This window comes from Patagioenas fasciata, chromosome 1 (assembly GCF_037038585.1).
Source record: "Patagioenas fasciata isolate bPatFas1 chromosome 1, bPatFas1.hap1, whole genome shotgun sequence".
Lineage (NCBI taxonomy): Eukaryota > Metazoa > Chordata > Aves > Columbiformes > Columbidae > Patagioenas > Patagioenas fasciata.
In genome coordinates this window covers 9,140,072-9,164,538 of record NC_092520.1, presented here as the reverse complement: position 1 = coordinate 9,164,538, position 24,467 = coordinate 9,140,072, and the positions used below count along the sequence as shown (strand labels likewise).

The 24,467-nt window shown below is 45.5% G+C and overlaps 1 protein-coding gene across 2 annotated transcripts in view; it reads right to left on the bottom strand.

Annotated features, from left to right (window-relative positions):
* Positions 1–2,070: 2,070 nt before the first annotated feature.
* RAB30 (RAB30, member RAS oncogene family) overlaps positions 2,071–24,467 on the bottom strand; it is a 50,060-nt gene continuing 27,663 nt past the window's right edge. For both annotated transcript variants that reach the window (XM_065832801.2, XM_071801642.1), the window contains exons 2-5: positions 14,911–15,011; positions 13,313–13,396; positions 7,952–8,135; positions 2,071–5,430 (exon numbers count right to left, since the gene is read on the bottom strand). In XM_065832801.2, the coding sequence (XP_065688873.1) occupies positions 5,180–5,430; positions 7,952–8,135; positions 13,313–13,396; positions 14,911–15,003 (612 nt within the window). In that variant the 5' untranslated portion in view covers positions 15,004–15,011 and the 3' untranslated portion in view covers positions 2,071–5,179. The remainder of the gene's footprint in view (positions 5,431–7,951; positions 8,136–13,312; positions 13,397–14,910; positions 15,012–24,467) is intronic.

The following is a 24,467-nucleotide window of genomic DNA, read 5'->3' as shown; positions in this document are numbered from 1 at the left end:
ATCAGAAAACAAGACTGTCCTTCAAACCGATGATCCTTTGCTGTTTGTGAACAGTAACTAGAGCAATTAGTACCCGCAACAACAAGAGGACAGAAAGGTTGGCTTCAGGAGACAAATTCGTTCAGATAAGCAAAGCTTACAAAAAAACTAAGGAAAAAACCATTTTGATATAACATCTTTCACAGGCCTTTCGCTTCTAGAATTGATTAGAGTATTTATTTTGGCTCCAGTGGGTTTTCTGTTAGGCCCTTATGAACATCAACATTGCAAAGAGTTCCCATACTTGCTCAGTAGGAATTCACAAAGTATCCTCTGGAAAGACTTCTTCTAGCTGAATAAGCTCAAAAAGGTCTTTATTGGTAGACGCAACACTTAGACAGATATTGGGGACTTTGATACTGAAAGCAACAGAATGCAGAAGAATTTCAGATGCAACTCATATTGAAAGCATTTCTTATTAAAATCCAGAGCAATCAAAAATCTAAGTCCTTGATGCCTTTTTTTTTTTTTTAAAGAGGATGGGATTACTTTGCATTTTCTGCTCCACACAGCCACGTTTCCCCTTGCACAAAGGGCTACAGCCCTCAGTCTGCCCCACAGCCAGGAGAGGGTTTCTGTGACAGTGTCTCCAGCCATAACCCACCACGACCGCACCACAGGTCCCCAAAGGGCAGCGTATCCTGCACGTTTATACTCAGCCTATTTCAACAACTGGAGAATTTCACCTCTTTTCCAACTTAATTCAGTCTCTGACTACAGAAATCACGCCAGCTCAACATCTCAGCCTGATTTCTGGACAGTTCTTCATGCTGAAAAGAGAAACACGTGGAAAAGCAGCTGAACAAACAGCAGTCCTTAGGGATAACGAGTAAGGCAAAGCCCAGTGGGTTTGACTATAACTAATTGCATCTCTTGTCAGCAAAAGCTCAGGAAAGCCTGTTGTCCCATGTGTGTGCACCCACCGTGCTCCTGCATCACTGATTTCGACTTTCCCTCTTTTCAAATCACTGTCTCCTCTGTCAGCCTCAGTCTGCTGCTGTTATTATTGATGTTGAAGGAATTCAATAGCCATTAACTACTAAACCTAGACTAGCAGGAGCCAACTGTTACCAATATAGCTATTTCCAAAAAGACAAACAGCACCAGCAGGCTGACAGATTTTAAGGGCTGTTTCGTGCATTCTACAGCAAAGAACAAAGTATCTTGCCTGACAATTTGTCATGTGTGGTTTTCATTAAATAACGATCACAAAGCCATTTCGCATTCAGCACAAACACGTATTTGACTGCATGCTCAAACAACTCACCTCCAGATCAAATCAGGACTTTAACGTTAAAAGTAGGAAGAGGCACCCACTGTCCCCCTTCCTTAAAGTTTGTAATTTCACTTTTTCCATCGTAACTTTGTCATGAGCAGCTTTTTTTTCCCTGGTGCTTGCTCCCTTGTGGGCAATACAAATAGGAACAGGAGAAAGTCATGTCTTGTCTCAGCAAACTTGCAGTGTAAATACCCAATGCAAAATAATAGTGAGTGCTTCACAGGCAGCCATCTGAAGCACAGAACAGTTGGTGATTTACCCACGATCAGCTTGATTGAATCAGTGGCTGAACTGGAAAACAGAATTAAAACCATCCAATTTTCAGCAGATTTTATTAATCTTTCTAAACAGGTTTGCTAAATAAAGCAAACATTGGTTGACCATCTAACATTGACTTCTGCTTGGAGCTATTAGTCTCATTATGGGGCTACTATAAAATTAACATTCACCCAGAAATAAGATTACTCCATGGGTGTGAGCATGTCACCCTGAAAACACCTCAAAATGTAGCAACCACACTAAATGCAATGCCTTGTTCTCTTGACAGTAGAGAACATTTCCAGTCAAATTTGGCCCCATTATATCAACTCCACATGGCTTTTGGATACTCAACCCAGCAAACGTCAGAAAGCTTCTACTGACAGTTCTCTCAAAAATCCACTCATCTAGTGAGGTGTTGGCCATAGATGATTGTCAGATAACTGGGATTTGTATTTTTGTAAATCTCTTTTTATTTTTCAAGACTTTCATCACTAAGTTGTCATTAGCAGCTGATAAAGCTGGTTTTTTTTGATCGGGAAGCCTTCAGCTGTAGACCAGACTGCAGAAGAGAAGATCAGCCTTCAATGCTACAAGGAAAGGTGGGTTGTACACACTAGAGGAATACTTCAAGGTGCACAAAAATAACTCCTGCAAAGGAGTTACTACAATAAAATACCAATTCTCCAACAGGTGGTGTGTTAACTGCAGAAAAAGAGGCAAGTTTCAAACTACAGCTTTGGCTTACGAGCAGTCTGGAAGTATCTGGAGCAGTATCTGAAGTATCTGGAGCAGTCAGATACTTCACTGTAACGTCGGCCCAAGCGCAACACTCCACCCTTCTGCAAGTGCAGATCCCTGTTTGGACATGGAGTCCTTACATGGAGAAGATCTGCTAGCAATAAAAAGAACCACCGCTTGGAGGTTGCTAGTAGGCAGTCTCCAAAATAATCACCTACAGGTTAGTAAAACACTGGAAAAAGAGACTAAGACTTCCAGAAAGCTCAAAGTGAACAACCAAGAAAACAGTTATTAGTTTCTGCTATTTGACCAGTTCGGCCTGCTCAGTCATGATAATGTGTTACAGTTCAACCTCCAGAAGTGAAGCAAGGAGCACTTAAATTGCATTTATAGTGGTACTCAGCAGGAATGTAAAGTACCTGCCCAGCTTTGATGCTTTTGGAAGTCAAGGCTGAGGAACCCACAGATGTTTCAGTGAGCAGTTTCCTTCCTCCTCGACTAACTCGATCAACCAGCCCTGCCCTATTTGTTATCAATTATATCCTGACAAATGCAGCATCTGAAGAGTGAGAGCTTTCACAAATTAAATATATGTAATTATTAATTTTTAAACTCAAGTGTTCCCTTACATGTCACACACCGAGTCTCGCTCTAAGCAAGAACCTAAAAGCTGTGCAGAAACAGCTGTCTCAGAGTTGGGTGGTCTCCACAACCTGAGATGAGGCCGCATTTGGCAATTTGGGGAGCTCTCAAGACAGACAGGGCCCTTCAGCACAGGCTGTGCCACATGGCACAGCAGAAGCTACAAATCCGATAGATTTCTACATCCTCTGGATTACTCCATAAGCAGAGACTGAAAAAGATCAGTAGAGGCCAACGCAGATTACATGAACCCAAAATCTCTCACAGCAGCACTTTCCTAAGTGCTACCTAAACGACAAACAAGCCTTGTGCCACAACTTCTACACCTTCATTTTACCACTAGTCATAAAAGAAGGAAGTTACCTAAAAAAACAGCAAGAAAATATTAAAAGTGACGATATGACACAGCGCTTCCCTCTCTCTGACACACAGAGTCAGCTCCTCATTACAGATCAAAGGCACAACATGATACAGCCCAAAGAAGTCTTTTCAGGAAAATGTGTAAAAGCATTTTAAAATGCCTTTTTTTAATTGTTACTCTTTTCAAAAAGTACTTACTGGCAGCTTTTTATGTCAATACAAAAGCTCTGTTATAATTTTCAATAAACGCCAAATAGTACTAAATTGATTATCTCAAAATTACAGCATATCACAGCCATGTAATCGCCAGAAGAGATATATCCAGATTAGCTAAACTGAACTCAAACTTCTAAAAATCATTTTTTCATGTGCGCGTTCACCACATTCCAAATTTGTTTTAACATCAACCTGTAAATTTGCAACGCATTATTCGCATATGGCACTAGAGGTGTAATAACGTCGCAAACTCCATAGTGCTTCCACTTTTCGGGTTTCGTAGAAATTGCCTAAACAGTTACACATACACTGGAGTCTCGGATTAAGAGTACAAAGCATCAATATAATGACTTTACAGCCCTGAACCTACTTTAGCAGAGAGACTAGAAGCCAAGAAAATACCTTCAAGAGCATCGTGGAGAGCAGTTCCACCAGGTGAGCGCTGGATCGGTCAGACACAGAATGACACCCACTTGCAACCCATCACTATTTCCACTTAGCATAAAAGAAACCCAACCCACTCCTCTACAAAACTGCACACCTGCCTTTCAACAAGAGCTGTATCTACAAGCTTTATTTTTAAGCTGGAGACATTGCAGAACTGCTGCTTCAAACCGTGCTCTCTTTGAACCCTTACGCACAATCCGTGTGCACACAAGATCTTGGTCATGTCTGGCGCGCTTTTTCCAACTCAACCAATCACGTTTCCCAAGGGTAATTCTTTTTACATTAGGACATGACTAATTAGAGGAGGGAGAGTTAATTTCTTTATTTATTTCTGGAAAGTCTTTTCATCCTGTGTTGGATATCAAAGAAGCACAGTCCTTTACCCACTCTGTTCAGGCCCAGAAAAAGAGGTAACGAGATTTTTTTTTTTTTAATTTTTTTTTTAATGAACAGTGCTTATTAGTGTTTTTTTCCCTAACCAGTCCAAGTTACACATTCAGAGGACAATAATGTAGTAAGACTACGTTTGGTCTATGGAATATTTGCTGAACTGCTAGCACCAAAAGGAGCAACTGAGCTGTATCCATGTTGTCTTAAGTCTTGAAAACATTGATATATGTAATTTTTTTTTTTAATTCCATGTTCATGAAAGTGCCTGTAGATGAGAGACACAATACTATTTCAAACACCAGAGTCCTCCATGGAGACGCACGGGCAGACACTATACACGTCTTAGGAGCTCACTCTCTGGCAGCCCAGAAGATTGCCAGTGTAGTCCAGGATCAGTGTTCATCATTGTTCCTTTTTGTTTAGTTTTAAAAAGGATCAAACACAATGCTCTGTAAGAGAGATTCTGATCTCTTTAGTACCTTCTTCAAGAGAGGCTGCTCTAGTCTCCCACTGAAGAAAACGCAATAGCTCATGTTCTGCATTACATGAAGTGCTTGGGCAACTCTCCTTCTCCCAACCCGCTCCAGAGACTGCAAGAAAAATGACATTTAAACCGTGTTAGATTCTGCTACGTTGCCATGCAGCTGGAGCCATCAGCCTGCCATGCTTCCAGGTCTGCAACCTGACTCAGGGTGAGTCAGATGGGTCAAGGTGGCAGGAATTCCCTTCAAGGAGATAAATCCCAGAAAAAAAAAAAAGATATTCCTCTTGGCCCATGGCGGAAGGGGTAGTTCACATGCCAGCTCTTTAATTAAAGTTACAGCAAGTCAAGTAGCTGATGCTTTTCCCCTCTCCTGGTAAGGGGGAAGAGACATTGTTCACAAGGGTGTTCTGCCGTGCCTCGCTGATCAACCTGCAGGCCAAGTCCAGGAAGAGTTTTTCCACATTATCTGATTCTTTTGCTGAGGTTTCCAGATAGTACATGTCCTGCGCCTCGGAGAACTCTGCAGCTCTTTGCTGGGAGACTTCCCTCTTATCAGCTAAATCAATCTTATTACCTGCATTGATAAAAGATTTTAGAAGGAAAATTAATTTGACTTCCAAAACCAGAGAAATAGAGGTTGATAAGAGATAAAGAGTTTGGTGGTTTATTTATGTATGGAGTGTGAGTTTGATGTAAAACTCGTAGTGCTTTCTCTCCCTTCCAAATAACAGATATATGTGACCCAGTTCATTTAATATCAGCTCATTTAATGGAACATGCCCTCTGAACATCCAAGTCAGCTTCAATTTAGCACTAGTGCATCTGTTTGCTGCCATCAACCAACATTAAAGGATTTCCATTTTTAATATCTACTGAAAATTCTCCTGTTCTTGCTCTGAGGAGCACTTAAAATGTCAATTACAGCATGTGAGACACTGAACATGATATTTCTCATGTCATTACAAGCTTCAAAAGAAGCCTGGCTGGTTTCCTATTTAAATATTCCTGTAAAGGATTTGGCTGTTGAGGCTGAAGATGGATGGGCTTGGGGGGCACCTGCAGAGCAAAGTGGGGAGAGAAACCAGCCTCTGCCTTCAGAGAGCTCAGTTGGGCAAAGGGTTGATTAAAGCCTCAAGCAAGAGTCTGATATGATTATACCTTATTACTGGCCACTTCACTTCAAACATGATGCTTTTGCCATAAATTAATCTTATAACAAAGATAATGGACCAGGACCTGTGATAACAAGGGCCTATGTTCATGGACTCAGCAGGATCAGGAGGGAACATCTCCTGAGCTCATTTCCACCAGCAATTTTGTGAGAATTAGTGGGAGAAGACTGCACTTCCACTGGCAAGCCATGTCTCACGTCTCCTTCCTTTCTTGACAAAACAGTTTCTTGGACCTGCTGCAAAAACTGAAGTTAACTTCCTAACCAGATTGTCACTCAGAACAAGTGGTTTATGGGTGTCACCATCTTCAAAGCGTGTGTTATGACTGTTATTTATATTTTGTGCTGTAGTTGCTGATAATTCACCTAACATTCACATGCCATACTTCTTATACTCCATGAGCAGGGTTTCTTGAATGGAATCTCTGTAAACCCCACAGCTCACTTGCAATACCACTGGGGCATGTAAAACTCAAAAGATTTCTTTTAAAGACACCTTAACCACATTTTACAATCATCTAGACTTTTGCCTTTAATAGTTTGCTGTTTAAAAGAAAATGTCAATGCTGCAGCATTGGGGCTTTCCCCAAATTATTTTTCCATTGTTCTTTATATGTTCTCGGGCCTTTGAAAGCAAAGTCCTGAGTATCAGATGCTGGAAGCAGAGTATGGAAAAGCACAGGCAGGCAAAATACCCTTTGCCTTGCTTGTAGCAGACAGAGGGCCTGAAGTCTGCTTCAGCTTGAGTTGAAGCTCTGCAGATTAATATAACATTCAGCTGTATATTTTTAGTATCCCTAAAATCCATGCAAAAGTATCCAGTTTTCCAGGTCTGCACCACCTACAAATGCTACCATCCACACAGTCATCATGTCCTGACCTGGTTCCCAGATCCTGACCCACTTGAGATAAGATTGTGGTTGTCCCACAGCTATGGGGTACAGAATCATAGAATCACAGGATGGTTGGGGTTGGAAGGGACCTCTGGAGATCACCCAGTCCAACCCACCTACTAAAGCAGGTTCACCAGAGCAGATCACACAGGAATGTGTCCAGGTGGGTTTGAATGTCTTCAGAGAAGGAGACTCCTCAGCCTCTCTGGGCAGCCTGGTCCAGGGCTCTGGTGCCTCAAAGTCAAGAAGTTTCTCCTCATACCCAGATGGAACCTCCTGTGCTTCAGTCTGTGCCCGTTGCCCCTCATTCTGTCATTGGGCACCACTGAAAGGAGTCTGGTCCATCCTCTTGACACCCACCCTTGAGGTTTTTATAAACATTGATGAGATCCCCTCTCAGCTTCTCTTTTCCAGGCTGAACAGACCCAGCTCTATCAGTCTCTCCTCATACGATGCTCCAGATCACCCAAATCAGCAACCTGCAGGCATCATCAGCTTCAGCAGATCCTCATATACAGGGTGTTTCAAAAAGATGGATCCAATTTGAAATCATGCTGCTTTGAAATTGGGTCCATCCTTTTGAAACACCCTGTATTTGTAGAGATCCAGGTTGGGAGTCACGAGGGACACTGCCCCGTTTTTAGCTCAGTTGGCAGCTGCACCATCAACACTTTAGTCCCACATGGGACCAGCTGGAGGAAAGATCCACCTCCTCATGCAGTAACCATAGACCCGAGACAGGACCATGCGTCAAGAAGCAGCTGTGGTGTCCTGAACATCAGCACCTTAGGGATACTTGCAGAAGGAACGGTCCGAGCACTGAGTGTAAGTCACCAGCTGTATCCTGTGCCCACTCGCAGTTAAAACTGCTTGCGAACAAGATCCCCCACACCAGTTTGAGCATCCTGCCCCACCAGTTCATAGAGACGCCACGTTGTCCCCCTGCTGACACCTCCATCTGCCGCCAAGCCCTCGCCACGCAGAGCTCGCCCCCTTGTCACGCCACCCCACCGGGGGCCACCGTCACTTACCCACTAGCACAGTAATGACTTTATTGCTGGCATACTGCTCAATCTCCCGCAGCCACTCGGGGAGACACCGGAAGGATTCTTCACAGGTGATGTCGTATGTCAAGATTAAGGCGTTAGCGCTGCGATAATAACTCTGCGTGATGGACCGGAATCGCTCTTGTCCTGCCGTGTCCCAGATCTGCAGCTTTTGGTGTAACAACGAAGGGTGGTAAAAGGAAAAAAAATATATATATTAACTTTTTTTCACATCAGCACAGTTGTGACCTGAAAAAAAACCCTCCAGGGTAAAACCAATGCTAGGAAAGCAAATAGCTTTTGTCCCCTTTGGCTTCCCCTCTCCCAGCATTTTTTGTTTCCATTCCTGCACTTGTGGAATGAAATGCAAGGCACAAAGTCAGCTGGCACCACAGCCCACGGCCGCTGGAAGCTGCAGGTCTATGGGCTTTCATGTGGCTTCTACCATCTCCTTCTGCTGTGGACAGAGCTGCTGGCCTGGAATTACAGTGCAAGAGCTGGAGGAAGAAAGTCACTTTTCCTGCCCCTGAAGTCCAACCAACAGCATCATCCATCCCAAGAAGTGTCGTGGTTGAGGAAGCCTCTCCTCTTGCTTCCAAAGCTATAGTTATCCTGAGAAGATGCACTGATGGGTGGAAACCACGGGTCTGAGCAAGGAGCTCAGCTGAAGGCTGACCCAAGGGCTCCAACATGTTTCTTCTCTACAACTTCATCCATCTCACCCAGTTGCTCACTGCCTGCCATCTAGACATGTCAAACTGGTTGACGTGTCCTTAGCTATACCAAAGAGGTCAGGGGTGTTTGCCAGCCATTCGGGTCCAGGCAGACAACAAACTTCTCCCAATAAATACGAAACTCATACTGTTTTTATTATTTGAGCATCTGAGCATCTGAGAGTTTTTGGTGGGTCATCAAAATCTCAGTTCTTCAAAAAGGCATAGAAACAAACGTCCAAAATTAAACCATTTCAGCATAAAAGATTACTTCTCCGCTCCAACTTTTATTTTTTTAAAGCACCGCTCCCTGGAATTAAATACATGAAAGGCTGATTTCCAGACAGAATCCTGTGTACTTTGGAAAGAAAAAGGTAAAGTATTTGAGATTTTTTCCATACATTCAGCATCCTGTAACAGAGAAAACCTTATTCTTGCCCAGTTCCAAAGCCAAACTATGCCAGCTACTCATAATAAATGTGTTAGTCTGAAATGAGAGCTCCCAGTAGCACGTTTCAGATGTGGGTTATGATTTTGAAAAAGTACATTTTTGCAGAGAAAGTACTTTGTGGCTGGCTCACAGCTCTTGGGCACCTTTGTGCTTAATCTCTTGGCACAGTTGCATTTAAATGAGTGAAGCTGGCACCTGCAGTTAACTGACATACAAAACCAGCAGTGAAATCACTTACATGTGAAATTCAGATAACAAATGGGTCCCCATTAAAACAAACCAGCCTCCAAACTCCAGTAGATGGAAAAATATAGAAAATGTTGTAGTTGCTCAGTTGTTTCCTAACTGGCTTCAGCCATGAATCCACCTGTGAGCTGGGAAGGCAGGGAAGAGCCCCTGGCCTCACCACCATGGATAAACTCTGCCTGCATACCAACGCACATCTCACACTTCAGCCCACCAATTACCTCTGCAAATAAAATATTTTACAGCAACCATTTTACTTGTATCACTTTTTTCAGAGGAACCAAAGCACAGTGCCTGAGTCAGCCAACAGAAAACCTAGATGTTTATTTTCCTGGAGCCAGCTGACGCTTCCCGCTCTCCCAACACTTGCATATACATTTAGCTTTATGCATATGAACATTCCCACCGAGTGCAATAGGATCACAGGTCCATATAGCACAGCCCTCTGTTTGCAGCACTGAGGATGTTTAGCTTTGATTAGCCTGAAAATTGACGTGTACTTGACTTGAATTCGTGTAGCCTCTTAGCACATGCGTTGTACGTACTTTTGGTTTTACTAAGAAAGGCCAGGCAGACCAAAAGACCCCTGAACTGCACAGTGCTGTCCCAGCTCATCTCTCAGCGAGCTTTAATTGCTGCCCATATCCAATAGGGCTCACACACAGCTTTTTCATGCTAGCGAGTCCCTTCTCCACTGACTTCCAAATGCAATTCTGAAAGCTGGAAAGTATTTTTCCCCAGAAATCGATCATTTCTTTTCAAATCTGAAAACCTTTTCAGTAAGCAGCTCTGCTCTCTCCTCCTGGATCCCAGCAGATGGGCAGGAGATGCTGCCCGGCACAGGAGCAGAGTCAGGGCTTGGGCACCGTGAAACGAGCCAGCAGTCAGAGAACAGCCTCGTTCGACTGAGATATCATTTTTATTGCTCTGTGCTCTGAGTCATTCCTGCTTTTCTCACTCATTAAATGTTTATTCTCACTAGCACTGCTTACTCAGAAAGTTTCAGCTGCAAGATCACTCCCTGAAAGAAATCTGTTTGCTTTTCAGGCTCCAGAAGGCTCATTCAAATACCCAAATATATCGTGCTAAGCTTCCTCTCAAGCTTGGTCATTGTGGCTGAGCTCTGGCAACTCCAATTGATTCCACTGGTGGGGTCAGGAAAGGTACTTCAATTTAACAACTCATTATTTGCTACGTGAAATATTGCTGGTGTACCACCTACCACTTGCTAAGGCTCTGTGAAACACAAGCCAGCCCCAAGGTGATTAAGAAAGAATGTTGCTTTGGTGGACACTTATGCATTTATGGGATGTTTCCAGGGGTTTACCACACTGTGACAAGCTTGAATTTAGCTTGTAGAGTTTCCCTGAACCATCCTTGCCCCTGAGATAGCCCATGTTGGCATGACTGCTCCCAGCTTTCTCCTAAGGAGTTTGCATCCTCAGTCCAGGCTAGTCTTAAAACAGGATGTCCTGGTTTTGTTAAAAAACAAGTTTCTCTTTTAGTGAATTTTGCCTGTCAGCTAAAGCCTTCGTATTAGCTGCGTTTTCCTGGAGAACCAGACACATGTTTTGGTAAACATAGCAATGGAATGCAAACTTATTGATAAGCATGGATGGACATCTCACAAGAGGGGCAACGAGAAATCGGTGACCAAGAAACCGACCAACTGCGTATAACATTCCATTCACATGAATACTTCATATAAAAGTGGGAGATCACGAGGATTTCGTCCCTTTTCCTTTTTCCCTTCTGTTTATGGCCGACATTAGGAGAGGACCTTGCCAGTCGTCCCTGAGAACAGAGGCCTAGTGAGAGACTGAATCCAGCTCCGGTTGGCTGCAGAGTCCAGTCCAGGACTTTGGGTGCTGGCTCTGCAGTTGCTGAGACTTTCAAGATTGGTTTTGTATATTTTGTATTATTTTCTCTATTCTTATTAGTAGCATTAGTAAAACATCTTTAATTTTTCCAACTCTCTTCTCTCTGTCCTTCTTTCCCTCCCAATCGCCTGAGTGGGAAGAGGGGAGAGGGAAGGGCAAAAGGGGGACGTTGGCGGGGGAGGAGGTTAACAATACATCTGCCAGGGTTTGATTGTCACCCCGCAATCCTAACCCTCGACACAGGATTATGTCATGGGAGCAACGAGCCAAGCGCAGAGAAATCCTTAGGGTGAGTTCACCTGTCCGAAAACCAGATATCAGATATAAGCGATGTTCTTAAGACTCCACCTGTACTTGACAGGGAACCAGATGCTTGGAAAGGAGATGTGTCTGAATTGGATGGGATTGATCTTCCTTGAGATTGCTTTTCTCTCTCCATTGACCAGGACAATCTCAAGACAGCTGGTTTAAGCCAGGTACATATGAAAAAAAAAAAAAATAAGCACTGCACTGAAGGTGGAATTCAAGCCATCTACCAGCTTAGATCCTCTGAGCTGCTCCACTGGCGCTGGTTTTGGCACAAAGCTGCATCTCTGCTGTCTGAGGAGCCTGGACAAGCATCCATGTCCCAGCAAACCCCGATACATCAGATGCCTGCTAATGAGCATCGCAACCACTGACTGAGCCCTGGCACCACAGGGGCTACATGGGATCCTCACTGCACTGTCCCCGCTGCTCTGTCCCACTTGCACAGCGGTGTGCTGAACATTAACTGGCTCTTTATCACAGGAAGATATTCACACTTCTTCACCTCCACCTGCTTAAGCTGGAAGGTCTTCTGGTCAAGGACCATCACCTGCCATAGGTTTGTACAGCTCCACACACAGCAGGGAGGCTTCTGAAGTCTGTCTTAAACTGAGAAACACACCATCCGATTTTATTCTCAAAAAAACACGGCACTCAATTACAGGTAAAAAAAAACCCAACCCAACCAACAACAACAAACACAGAACACCACAAAAAAAAAAAACAAAAAAAAAAACAGGGTTGAAAATCTGCACAAGTCCACATCCCAGCACAAGCTTAAAAATGGGTCTCAATGTCACATCCAGCTGCTGCCACTCTCCCATTTGCTCACCAGTAGGTTTGATGAAGGCAGCAAGGGGAAACAACCCCGGTTATAACCTTGATGCACGTGGATTTAATGTAGGCAGTGCAATTCCAGGAGCAGCACAGAGACCCTAGACACTTTGACATTAGAGGTTCAGATAACCATACTCTTCTCTCACCCCTTGAGCACCACAGCAGCTCTAGCAAAATCTCTACTAATGAACAAAGCAATGGCAGCCAATGTTTCCAGGCACTGGAACCCAACCATGGATCCCATCAAAGCACGAGAATGGTTCCTGGTGCATTTTGAGACCCAGGCAAAGTAGCTCTGCCAAGTGATGCTCAGGCTCAGATTGGGAGTTAAAACAGGACATGGACAGTTTCCCAGCAGCAGTTTGGTTGCAACCACCCTATTTTGGAGAGTGAAAGAATGGATATTGACCTTCTCACTTGATCAAAGCATCGGTATTGTCATCATCTCAACTTCTCCCAAATCCTCAACTCTGCAGAAGTGGAAGGTAAGCCTCCGTTGTGCAGAACCGCACAAGTCCAGAAGCCTGTTCTCCTCCACTGGCCATCTCGGGAGCTCACAGGAGAAGACCTTCACCAAGCATGTCCCAGTGGGAACATGACAGATTTCAGTTTATCAGAAACACTGTAAGTGGAGATTGCACTGAAGCATATCTTCGCGCCTCCTCAACCACCGCCAGGCATAATCTCAGCATCTCCTCGGCAAGGATAGAGTTTTGCAAGTTCTCCCCTTTCCATTTTCTCCCTTAGGGCAGGTTCACTGTTATGATCGTGCTGGTAATTGTGAAGAGGGGTGCAAAGATCATTAGCCCCAGCATTGCCATATAGCCCTGTCCTTCCCCACGTGCCTTCCAGCAAGAAACCTCAGCTACGGTACTGTCCCACAAGTTTATGTTGAAAACCATCAGGCTCCTACCTTTACTTTTTCACCATTTATCTCCACAGTTTTAATCATGAAGTCAACCCCAATTGTGGCTCCTTGACCTGGTGGGAAAAGCCCCTGAAAGAAAAGAGTTCTGTTAAGTAAATTTCTGTAGCTGTCTCTGAGTGCCCACCCTTTTCCATCCCCAAAACTATTTCTCCATCGTCGCCCTCCCCAGACACATTTCCACCATATTTAGAGAGGAAAATGTTACATTTCTGCAGCACGAAGGTGACTATAATTCAACACCACGGTGCTTCCATGCCTACACAGCCCTAATCACGTAGCATATCATTGACTTGAGAGGTGGGAAAACTGGAGAAAAGGAGGATGCATGCAGGGAAAAATAGAGGAGGAAAAGCCCTTCTGCTTCTGTGCAGCTGGAAGAGGCAGCAGAAGGGTAGATGGGGACCCTCCATCCTACTTCCCAACTCCTTGAAAGAGGTGGGAGCACCCATGTGGGATGAGATGCCTTTGCTTCTGCAACCTCACACCTTCCCTCTCCCTTCCACCACACACCATGGCATGGAAAGGCATTTCTGGCAGCTCCCAACACCAGGGGCAGACCCCTGCACAGCATTTTGGGAGCAAAGCACCAAGCCAGCCACTACTGGTGCCACAGCAATGGCAAGGGTTGACATGATGGTTCTTAGGGACATGGTGTAGTGCTAGAGTTAGGTTACGGTTGGACTTGATGATCCTGAGGGTCTCTTCCAACTGAAAAGATTCAATTATTCTAGGGATATTTGATTGCAGAACCATTGGAAAGGAGCAACAGCAAACAAAAAATAAAAAGAGCTTTTTGATTTCTGGTGTTTAGGTCTACAAAGCCATGCTGATTTTGGGGCACATCCATCTTCTACTACAGCTGCACTGTCAAAGCACAAGGAGCAGAAGTGGTCAGACATTTCTGCAGTTAACCCTTTGGAGTTGACTTTGGGGTTGACATGCGCTTGGAGAGTGTTTAACACCACCACAACTTTAAAACTAATGTTAATGGTAAGAAGAAAATTACTGACAACTCCTAGTGCAGAGTGCAACAAAAAACCTACAACTCGTGTTTTAAGGTGTATCATGCAAAGTCTTCTCTTGCCCCAGATCACAGAAGCCTGGTCCTATCCCTGTTACTCTGCCATAAAAAAGGTCTGGTGTTTAACTGGACTGACAGACCAGGACCCTGATTATTTAATTAGTGGCAAATAACAAAGCTTTGTGCAGCAAGGGATGGGGAGAAAGTAGAGAAAGTGGCACATGGAAGCACACCAGAAGATGTGCTGGTCCTTGTAACTGGTCCAGAGCACCTCCAAATTAGGAGGAGTTGTCCCAGTCGCTTCCAGAGGGGACTTTCTATCTTTGGAGAGGGATGAGCCTTCTCCAACACAAGATTCCCCAACAGGGCTCAGTACAGCACTAGACACAGAGATGCTGCTTGTGCTAGTGTGTTGCTATAGGTGATGCATACACCAAGAATGTGGACAACAAATTATTTTAGAGCTGCAATGCCAACAGAGCCCTTGGTGCACAGCTCCACGCTCCTGTCCCAGTGCTGTCCCCACTCCGACATCCCATGTCCCAGCGGTGGCCAACCTTACCTGAGTGAAGCGACGGACTAAGCAGGTCTTCCCCACACCAGCGTTGCCAATTAAAACAATTTTGAAGAGGAAATCATAATCTTCCATACTCATTTACACAGCTGCAAGAGAGACAGAGAGCACAACACAACGTGAACCAAAGGGGTGGGGAAATGCCTTCTCATTCCTGCTGAACTTTATTCCTCCAAATATTCAGAACAAAGGTCTCCTGGCACACATGTGGCTCCTCAGATAAGGGAGAAGAGCCAAGAAGAGCCCTTCCTGCTCCAAGCTGGAGCATCCACGTAGTTCAACATCAGCTGCTGCGAAGCCTCAGCCACGTTTCAGCTTCCATGCTGCCTCACCTGACTGCCTCTGAATCAGAGATGCTGGTTCTCAGGGCTCCAAGCGACACTCCACAAACCTGAGCCACCATTTCCTAGATTTCCTCAAATGTTATTTTACCTTTTAAGTGTGTCAGCTCCAAACGTCAAGGTAGATTTTGCCACATTGTCCAAGGGCATCACATAATTTGTTGCTGTTGGGGCAATAACCAGAAACCCCCCATGAGCTCCTCCAGGTGGGTGCTGGGTACCCACAGAGCACATCTGGGCCACACATGAGGGCCAAACAGACAGGGAAATTTTTCTTTAGTTTTGTAAGGATAGCTTGCTTGAAGTAAAGCTCAAATGGGAAGTGAGAACACACAAGCCTGGGAGGGAATCGAGCACACATCCTCCCCACCATGCCCAACCTCCTTGGCAGGATGCAGACACTGATGTCTCAGCAATGTCACAGGAGATGTGCAGGGTCGCCTACAGGGATGAGGACTTACAGGGCTTCTTTAGGCCACTTGAAGTAGGGGGAGGACAGAACAGATAAATATAGAGTTTGCTGTGGCTGAGCAAGGCGTGAGGGACGAGTACCCACGCTGGCATCTCCAGTGTACCCAAGGGTGCCACCAACACAGTGACCAGAGAAAGGGTCTGCAACCTTCAAGAGAAACAACAACAGGCACAAGAGACTTGGAGATTTTAGGCAGACAGAAAAACCCATAGACAAGGGAGCAGAAGGGCAGTGTCCAAACTCAGCTGTGTCCAGGAGGATCCAGGTATTATACACACCACCAAAGACCTGTCCTCAAGACTTGTCTGGGGTAATGGCACAAGAGCTAAGGAGACAGATTGACAAGCCATGAATTGAGATACCAGGCAAGGTGTTACCTGAGTGTTGGTACCTAACCCACCAGCACCTAGAGATAAGGCACTGGAGGACGAGACAGAGCTAAGATGTGAAATGTAGGAGATAGGCTTATAGTCAAACAGCCTGAGAGTAAAGATTAGACTGCAACAGTTAAACAGTTAAAACAATTAAATTAAACAGTATTCCCCAAAAATAAAACAGTTTCAGAACAAATATGAGGCCTTGGTACTCATTTTAAAAATATTCTTTAAGCTCCAGTGATTGTTTGCTGCTACCCTTATCTACAGTCATGCTGAATAAAGCTATAGCTAAATGAAAAGTTAAATGTATTCACAAGGTGTTAATGTCTACATCTTATTATTTGCAGTCTCTCAGAGAAAGCAAAAGTAACTACAAATAGCGCTACGCCAGAAACTGGTTTCTTGACCAACAGTGTTGCTTCAGCATGCAATCAACTGGTTCATTCGAAAGTGGTCACAGTTGTTGATGACAAGGGGCTTTGTATTTGAATATGGCACATCTTTTGGTCCTTGTGAAAACAAGTCTGAATGTTAAATATTTTCTGACACTTTGGAGTTACTGTTGCTCTTCCCGTTTTCTCTAGGTCAACATACAGTTCATGGCAATACTGTAAAGGTCTAAAATCTCTTTACAGGAAGTAGTCTGGGGGGCGACACAGGTCCCACCAAAATAGCTCTCCCAGTACCACGGAGATCCTGGTAGACCTGAAGGCAAAAGAGGCGAAAGACTGACTCAGCTCCACGTGCCACATGATCCTTGGCCTTTCCAAGCAGTCTAAAAAAAAGGGTAACCACATCAATTAGTGACTAATGATCTGCGTTACGTCAGCAGATGGTTAGCAGGGACACAGCTGAGTCACTACAGGCACATGTCACTTCACCTGGGCCAGTGACACAGCACTCGTGCTGGCTGCTTTGCTGAGCTGCAGCTACGTTCCCCTGCAAAGCACCACCAAACTGCAGCAGCTGGAGCCCTCATCACAAGACCTTACAGCTCCCTCCTCTCTCTCTTCACACATGAAAGAATGGGACCTTAAAAAGCAGCCTCTAAAAATGCCCTTTTCTATTTCCTGGTGTTGTTATTTTGTGTAATTGTTTCATATTTCCATGCCTAGCTTTCCTAGAGTGGACTGGATAACAACAAGAGTATTAAGAATATGTTGACAGAGCTCTTACAAATGAGGTTAAATGCTAATACATGGTTTCAAGCTTTCACACCAGCCAGTGTGAAAGAAAACACAACCGTCCACTAAAAGCTATTTTAAGACTAAGAAGACTTACTCAGCACTGGATAATTATCCCTGGGATGCTTCAAATCCCAGAGGACACTGCTCCCCTCAGAGGGATTTCAGTTCTATTACTCGTACCCTACACAGTCCAATGTTCCAATTTATCTTCTCAGGAAGCTTAAAAATAAACTTCCTTTGCAGATCTTTGAGCTCAGAAACATTAAGTGGCTCAGACATACCCTAGAGTTATGTCTGATCCCCTTCATTAGGCTACAATACTAATCATATGCGATAATGACCCCAAATGGGAACTGGAAGAGCCAAGGCCATAAAAATAAAAACACAAAAACAAACAATGCAAGAACAAGCTTAAATGCCCTAACTGAAAAGACACAAGAAGTGTGGCCACAGGAGGGGAGAAAGCAACAGGCAGAGCAGCAAGGAAGAGAGAAGTAACTTGGGAGGTAGAGTGGGCAGGAGAGCTTGACCATCACTGCCCTGTCATTCAACTGTTCGTCAAAAATATCAGTGTTTCTCCCTCCGACGTGCACACACACACTAACCTACCACACCGTCAGCACTGAACACAGAAACATTGCATCATTTACCATTACGAAATCTCCTCCTGCAAGCCGAGCCTTTCGGCCAAGTGACCTTTGCTGCTGACTCAGGCTCACGCAACCCTCCCTCTCCCCAGGGAGACGTGTCTCAACCTCTGCCCCGCTCGCCACCGTCAGGGAATGTGCATCTCAGCAATACATCACACTTTGAATTATATGCCTTCAAAAAAAAATCAGAATGCAACATTGTTGGTTTTGAGGTTTGATGTTTTATTGTTTGGTTGTTTTTTCTTTTTTCCCCTGATCTCTTGTGTTTGCAGGCCAGGGCTCTGCCTTGCATCCTCCTGCGGTGGTTGAAGGCACCAGGGCTGCAGCTGTCTGTCCCACCCTTTGGCAGAGACCAGACCCTGCAGCAAGGGCAGGGGACGGGATGCTTGTCCACGCCTCAGCTACCCCTCGCCACATTCGTTTAAATCACAAACAGGGCTGGCTACAGCACAGAGACATGCCCTGTCATGAGATGAAACAGGAGCAGAGCCCGAGGCTGGCAGCAGGGCAGAAAATTGGTTTTCACAGCTGTTTTTGCAAGAGGCAGTTTATACAGCTCCCATCCCATCCAGCCCTGGCAGCTCATGACTCCTCTGGGCTGTTCCCACCAGCATCACAGATGATCAGTTCTCATAGAATCATAGAGTAGCCTGGGTTGGAAGGGACCTTCAAAGCTCCTCTGGTGCCACCCCTGCCATGAGCAGGGACATCTTGACCCAGATCAGGTTGCTCAGAGCCCCGTCCAGCCTGGCCTGGGATGTCTCCAGGGATGGGTTATCCACCACCTCTCTGGCCAACCTGGGACAGGGTTTCACCACCCTCATTGTAAAATGTAAAATTTTGCATGGTTTTATTTTGTTTGGGTCGCTGCTCGGCTCTGCTCCATCACACAGTCCCACGCGTGGTCACCTCAGGTAGGAACAAGAAGCCAAGAGGGGTGAATTGAATGCAGCAACCACCCAGAGAGGTGGTCCCTCAGCAGGAATGCAGTAGAAGGACACCAGGAGGCATTTCAGGCTTAGGTGGTTTTCTTCACTTGGACAGGACAATGCAGTAAATGCTTTTGGTATTTTTCGATGATTAAATCCAATTTAACCAAAAGATTGATGAGGTCCACCCAACACAAAAACACAAGGGCCAGTGGCTTTCACCCTTCCTTTCCCCACTTTCAAGCTCATACAAGCAAGCTCCAGCTCCCATGGAGACACCTGAAAAATGAGGTACAGGAGCCATAGGCTGCCTTCCCCACACAGCAAGAGCTGCAGGAAAGGCAGACACACCAGTCTCTCCTGCTTCTCCCAGTGTCTTGATTGCTAGAAATTCTCCCATAGCATTGCCAGCAGGACTTGGTCCTCTGTTTCACCCTGCCATGGGCTCTTCGCTGCCTGCAGATGTGGGACAGCAGCACAGATGATGGAGGAGAAAGACGCAATCCCACCTGCTTCCCCTGGTCACCACGTGCCACAAGGCCAGGAGTTTATTCACAGTAAATACACGTTCTGGGGAATACGTTTTTTGGGTATGTTTTAGTTTATTCCCCAAAATAATGTCTTCTCCCTGCATTTGCTCCATTGACCTTAGTTTTCCCTGATGCACCTAGGTTTATTTGACAGAATTTATCACCATCTGAACCAATATTTTATCTTATTTTTGCACTGTTTTTTCACCCATCGGTTTGAACAGGCACAGAGGGCTCCTCCTCATCTCTGACCTGCTCTGCCCACACCATGGTCAGCCTCTTTGAGTGCCAACTAAGCAGAAGAAATGCAATGCCAAGGTTCAAATACTAGCTGGGAGACATTAATGACTTCAGACTGATCACGTTCTCCTTCAAATGGATTAAACCACTGTTTCAAGCCTGTCCCTCACCAGCTTTTACACCAGCACCAGTCTTTGCACAAAACAACAGGCAAGTAACTGAGGTTTTTAGCTGACAAAGAAATCTCTGGCACTTCTCTCTCAGCTCCTTTGCTTGAGGAATAGGACTTTCCACCTCTAGGCACAATCAGAGCAGGCTCTACAAAGATGATTTTGCCCCAATTGTTTTGGCTCATGAAGCCAAAAGGGGAGTAGGATACTTCAAAAGAGCAAGCCTTCCTCAGTCAACCGCAAGGTGCGCCAACCTGTGCCCGTCTTTTATCCTCCCTGAAGATCACAAGATAACATGTGTTCAGAAAACACAATGGACAGACTTCTTCTGAAGTCAAAAACCTTTCATGTCTAACACAATGTTTTGACGCCTTCATTTTAGAAGAACAAAACAGAAATAACCTGCTTTTTCTAAACTTCAGAGGTACCTCAGTCCTCTTCTGATTTAGAGGTGCAGGACTCACTGAGAAGTCGTTCAAATCTCTTCAGGGGCAAGTGACAACCAGAGCAGGGAGCACATGGCACATAGTGGCATCACCTTCTCTCCCCACCACTCTCATTCATGGCTTTTCATTTCTCGTAGCTTGAAGGATCTGAAGGCTTTGTGGGCATGTCCTGCTCATGAGCTGTGCTTAGGGGACCACTGTCCCCAAATCAGAACAGGTCAATCAGAGCAGACTTAGTGCAGCCAGGTGATGCAGACCCAAGCACGGTTATAGAAGCATAGAATCATTTAGGTTGGAAAAGACCTTTAAGATCATCAAATCCAAACATTAAAATAACACTGTCAAGTCCACCACTAAACCACATCTCTAAGCACCACATCTATGTGTCTTTTAAACCCCTCAAGGGATGGTGACTCCGCCACTGCCCTGGGCAGCCTGTTCCATTGCTTTACAACTCTTTCTGTGAAGAAATTTTTCCTAACATCCAGTTTAAACCTCCCCTAGTGCAACTTGAGGCCATCTCCTCATGTCCTGTTGCTTGTTACTTGGGAGAAGAGACCAACCCCCCTCCATGCTACAACCTCCTTTCAGGCAGTTGCAGACAGTGATAAGGTCTCCCCTCAGCCTCCTTTTCTCCAGGCTGAACAGCCCCAGGTCCCTCAGCCACTCCCATCGCACTTGTGCTCCAGACCCCTCACCAGCTCCGTTCCCTTCTCTGACCTCACTCCAGCACCTCAAGGTCTTTCCTGTAGTGAGGGGCCCAAAACTGAACACAGGATTCGAGGTTTGGCCTCACCAGTGCCCAGTATGGTCACTGCCCTGGTCCTGCTGGCCACACTATTCCTGATACAAGCCAGGATGCTGTTGGTCTTTTTGGCCACCTGGGCACACACTGGCTCATGTTCAGCTGCTGTTGCTCAACACCCCCAGGCCCTTTTCCTCCAGGCACTTTCCAGCCACTCTTCCCCAGCCTGTAGCGCTGCCTGGGGTTGTTGTGACCCAAGTGCAGGACCTGGCACTTGGCCTTGTTAAACCTCATACAACTGGCCTCAGCCCAATGATACAGCTGTTCCAGATCCCTCTGTATGGCCTTCCTACCCTCCAGTAGAGCAACAGTCCCACCCATCTTGGTGTCATCTGCAAACTTACTAAAGGTGCACTCAATTCCGTTGTCCAGGTCATTGATAGAGAGACTAAACAGAACTGGTCCCAATACTGAGCCCTAGGGAACACCACTTGTGACTGGCCACCAACTGGACTTAACTCTTTTTACTCCTTGGACTTAACAACCTTTTGGGTCCAGCCATCCCGACCCAGCAAAGAGCTGGGTAAAAGAGCTATGCACAGCTGCAAAGGCTTCTCCACTTTAAGGATAAAGACTGAAAATATATTAAGCCAGCAATGCTGATAATTTGCACCTCAATTCTATCCCACCTCAAATCCTCACAACCAACTGCTTCAATTAGACACAGAGAAGGATCTGCAGCCTCTTCCACCTGCTGGATCTAACCAGTAGGTCAGGGTGGGTTTTGATGTATTTATACAATTCTAAATGAACAAGTATTTTCTGTTCATCATCATCCAACATCTATAAACAAAAACAAATTTACCCAAACATCTTAAGTTCAAACAGCAGCAGTTATGTATACAGCTATTGCACTGATCGCACATGCCATATGAGCCAGGAAATTCAAAGCTAAGGCTAATATTTCAAGTGGAAAATTATTCCTTGTGGGCCAGAAAATTGCAGGGAACTCAGGTCTGGACGTGCTGCTGCATTACGTAACTCAGGATAAAATATTTTCATTTCCAAAGCAAATGCCAACCCAAGTGGACTCCTGCACTCAGCAAGCATGAGCCCAGCTCATGCCCTTCTGCAAACAAGCAGCCTGGATCTCCTTCTGCTCCCTTGCTCCCTCTTCCTCACTCCTTTCACAAGGTTTAATTTTGCTTCCATTCACACTGGAAGAGAGACACTTTATCCCCCCAAAAGCCTGTATTACCCATTCCTCTGTGCTGCTGGTGTCAAAGCCACAAGCACACAGGTTCCACCCTCTCAGCTTGGTGCGAAATTAAAACTCCAGGGATGTCTTTCCCAAATTCAAGGGAAAAAGATTTATTGCAGGCTCCCAGGACTGCAAAGCCCAGCATTTCCCATCTCCTCCCATCACACTTGCCATTCCAGGCAAGCAATATCCCATTGCCTGGGCACTGGCAACATCCACGTGCCTCTTCATCAGAGGATGGTCCCTCATGTGAAGGGAGAAGGTCCTGAGAGCAGAAACACCACATCTCTAGGTGTGGTTCCCTGGGCAGAAACACAGCAGCTTTTATCCCCCACACACACCTCCATTGTACATGGGGCTTTCAGTGTGTTCACACTACAACTGACAAACTCAGGCTCAGTAAGTCCACCCAGCACTTTCAGGAGGCATCAAGCAACTACACACGCAGTGCAGGGAGGTGTTGGGCTTCCCCACGCACGGCAGCCACATCAACACTGGCTGACCTGCTGCCAGTCATTCCAAAGTCTAGATACATTTAAAAAAAATATCTGGAAAAAGCAGTATATTATTAAAACCTCAGGCCTACCCAAAAAATTTGATTTGGAGAGATTCCTGCTCCTCAACCCTTTGCTCAGACTATTTCTGCTAGAGAAATCAAGCAAGTTCAGTAGGTGCAAGTTCTCATATACCACATGTATGTTTCATCTCACCAAAAGATTTCTATAAAACACAGAAAAGCCAAAGCTGAGAGGTTTTGCATCAATGACTGCACAGAGCACACAGCGCTTCCCTTTACTTCTTTTGCCACCACAGACAATTTGCACCTTTCCAGACTACTTTGATCTGACCACAGCTCATACATCACTTGGCCTGCAGGAGCTTGTGCAAGAAAGTGCTACAGAGGAATCCACTGACATGCAATTACAGGTGCTTCACCATAAAACAAGCAGGTAAATCCAGCACCAACACTATGCCAAGTAAGAGGTTGGAGCAGCAGCTCTGCTTTACCAGGCAGAAGGAGCTCGGGGCAGTGGGATCCTCAACTGTGATGTCCATGCTCAACATGAGCGGGCTCACAGCTGGACACCAGGTCTCTTTACCTCCAGAGATAACCTATTGCACACTGTCCTCTCCATTTGCCTGGTTTGCATAATGCTGGAGCTTGCAGATCTCATATTTAGGAGTGATATTTGGAGCTTCACATACTGCTGGTATCCCCCAATGGTGAAAAGGCTTTGTGTCCATGCTGTCCACTGACAGGTGAAGTCTTCTGGGGAGCTTTGCTTGTTCTGGTGTCAAAAGCAGCATTAACACATCATTAATCATGTTTTGCTGTATGGGGGAATGATGGGTGGTGTTTGGGTTGGACACATCCTTGAGGATCTCAGTGCTACCAAAGGCTCTTCAGGAGAGGCCAAGAAAGTCACAGCTTCTGTGGTCCAGTGTCCTCATTCAACTTTCCCACCTTCTGGAAGGAGGGGGAGAATCAGTGACATTTGTAACACACTTTGGTGTCAGGAACAGCCAGGGAAGTGCAAAATATCACATGCAGACAGCAAGTTATAGTCCATCAAATGTATTTGAGGATTGAACTGTTAAGCAATGATGATTCTCCTCACACAGATAAATGAACTAATCCAATTTCTGCATTACTTAGGACAAATGAGAAACACACACAGAGCACTTGCAAAATAACAGATAGTAAATTAATTTCTTTAGGATAAAAAAAACCCCTGCTGACATGTACATCCATAATGCCACAGCAGCAGCTGACCAAACTACACACAAGCAGCAGCACGCCCAGGATGCGCACCACCCCAGAAAAACTGTTCCTTTAGAATCAGAGAATGTCCTGAGTTGGAAGGGACACACAAGGATCATGGAGTCCAGCTCCTGTCCCTGCACAGGACAACCCCACAGTTCACACCGTGTGTCTGAGGACATTGTCCAGTCTCTTCTTGAACACTGTCAGGCTTGGGGCCGTGACACCTCCCTGGGGAGCCTGTTCCAGTGTCCAGCACCCTCTGGGTGAAGAACCTTTTCCTAATGTCCAGCCTAAACCTCCCCTGGCACATCTTCCTGTCATTCCCTCGGGTTCTGTCACTGGTCACCAGGGTGAAGAACTCAGCCCTGCCCCTCCTCCTCCCCTTGTGAGGAAGCTGTAGCCACCATGAGCTCTCCCCTCAGTCTCCTCCAG